Here is an 851-nt window from a genome sequence, read left to right on the forward strand (position 1 = left end):
GTACCAGGGCACTGAGCTGAGACAGAAGAGGACAGGTCTTTAGTTTGGGCTCTAACCCCACTCCACTGGGTAACCAAAGCAACATAACCAGTATGAGGTCTAATCTGTGTGTTCCCAAATGTGAGGTTGGTCACTCTATATATGATTTCTAGGGACTCCTTAACCTTCGACAGTTCATACTCTGTGATAACCACACGTGGATCTGGGAGCTACCTTTTTCCAACACAACACTAAACTATCAATCACCTCTATTACATTGAACTTTCCCACTCTAGGCACCAAACTCTGAAACCCCAACACTTACCCTCTCCTCCAGGTTGCTTGTATGGGTTGTATTTGGGTTTTGGAGCAACCACTGGTGCAAACTTCTTGGGTGGCTGTTGAGTAGACACTGAAATACTGGGAGTCCCAAAGGAATGGGTTGTCTCCATCCGCGCGGGCACGTGCCCAAGGGGCTCACTCGTGCTTTTGGGTGGCAGCCAAGATGGGTGAGACATTGTTGGAATCTGCAATTAAAAAGAAACAAATGCTATTTTTGCAGAAGTACGCAAATGAAGGCAGCCACCTCACTTTGTTATTATTTCATCTTAATCTGGAAAGAAGAAGGGTAAAGGAAGACAGAAGAAGAATGAAAGAAAATGGAAGAAGGAAAAAAGAAGAAGGGGAAGAAGATTCATGGGGAGGAGGAGGTGAAAGGGAGAGAAAGTGAAGAAACAGGAGGGGGAGGGGAAGGGGAAGAGAAGGGGAGAAAGAGGGGGAATCTTGGGGAAATAGATGAACATATGAATGAGAAACAGTTCTTAGCTTGAAGAAGTGTCTATGGTAGAAGGCTAAATAAAAGCTCCAATTTT

The 851-nt window shown here is 44.9% G+C and overlaps 1 protein-coding gene across 7 annotated transcripts in view; it reads right to left on the reverse strand.

Annotated features, from left to right (window-relative positions):
- Positions 1–851, reverse strand: part of LPP (LIM domain containing preferred translocation partner in lipoma) — a 686984-nt gene that overhangs the window by 450976 nt on the left and 235157 nt on the right. For all 7 annotated transcript variants that reach the window (XM_023514821.1, XM_023514815.1, XM_023514819.1 and 4 more), the window contains one exon: positions 305–506. In XM_023514821.1, coding sequence (XP_023370589.1) covers positions 305–497 — 193 coding nt within the window. In that variant the 5' untranslated portion in view covers positions 498–506. The remainder of the gene's footprint in view (positions 1–304; positions 507–851) is intronic.

This window comes from Otolemur garnettii, unplaced genomic scaffold, assembly GCF_000181295.1.
Source record: "Otolemur garnettii isolate 467f Iridium unplaced genomic scaffold, OtoGar3 scaffold00060, whole genome shotgun sequence".
Taxonomy (NCBI): Eukaryota; Metazoa; Chordata; class Mammalia; order Primates; family Galagidae; genus Otolemur; species Otolemur garnettii.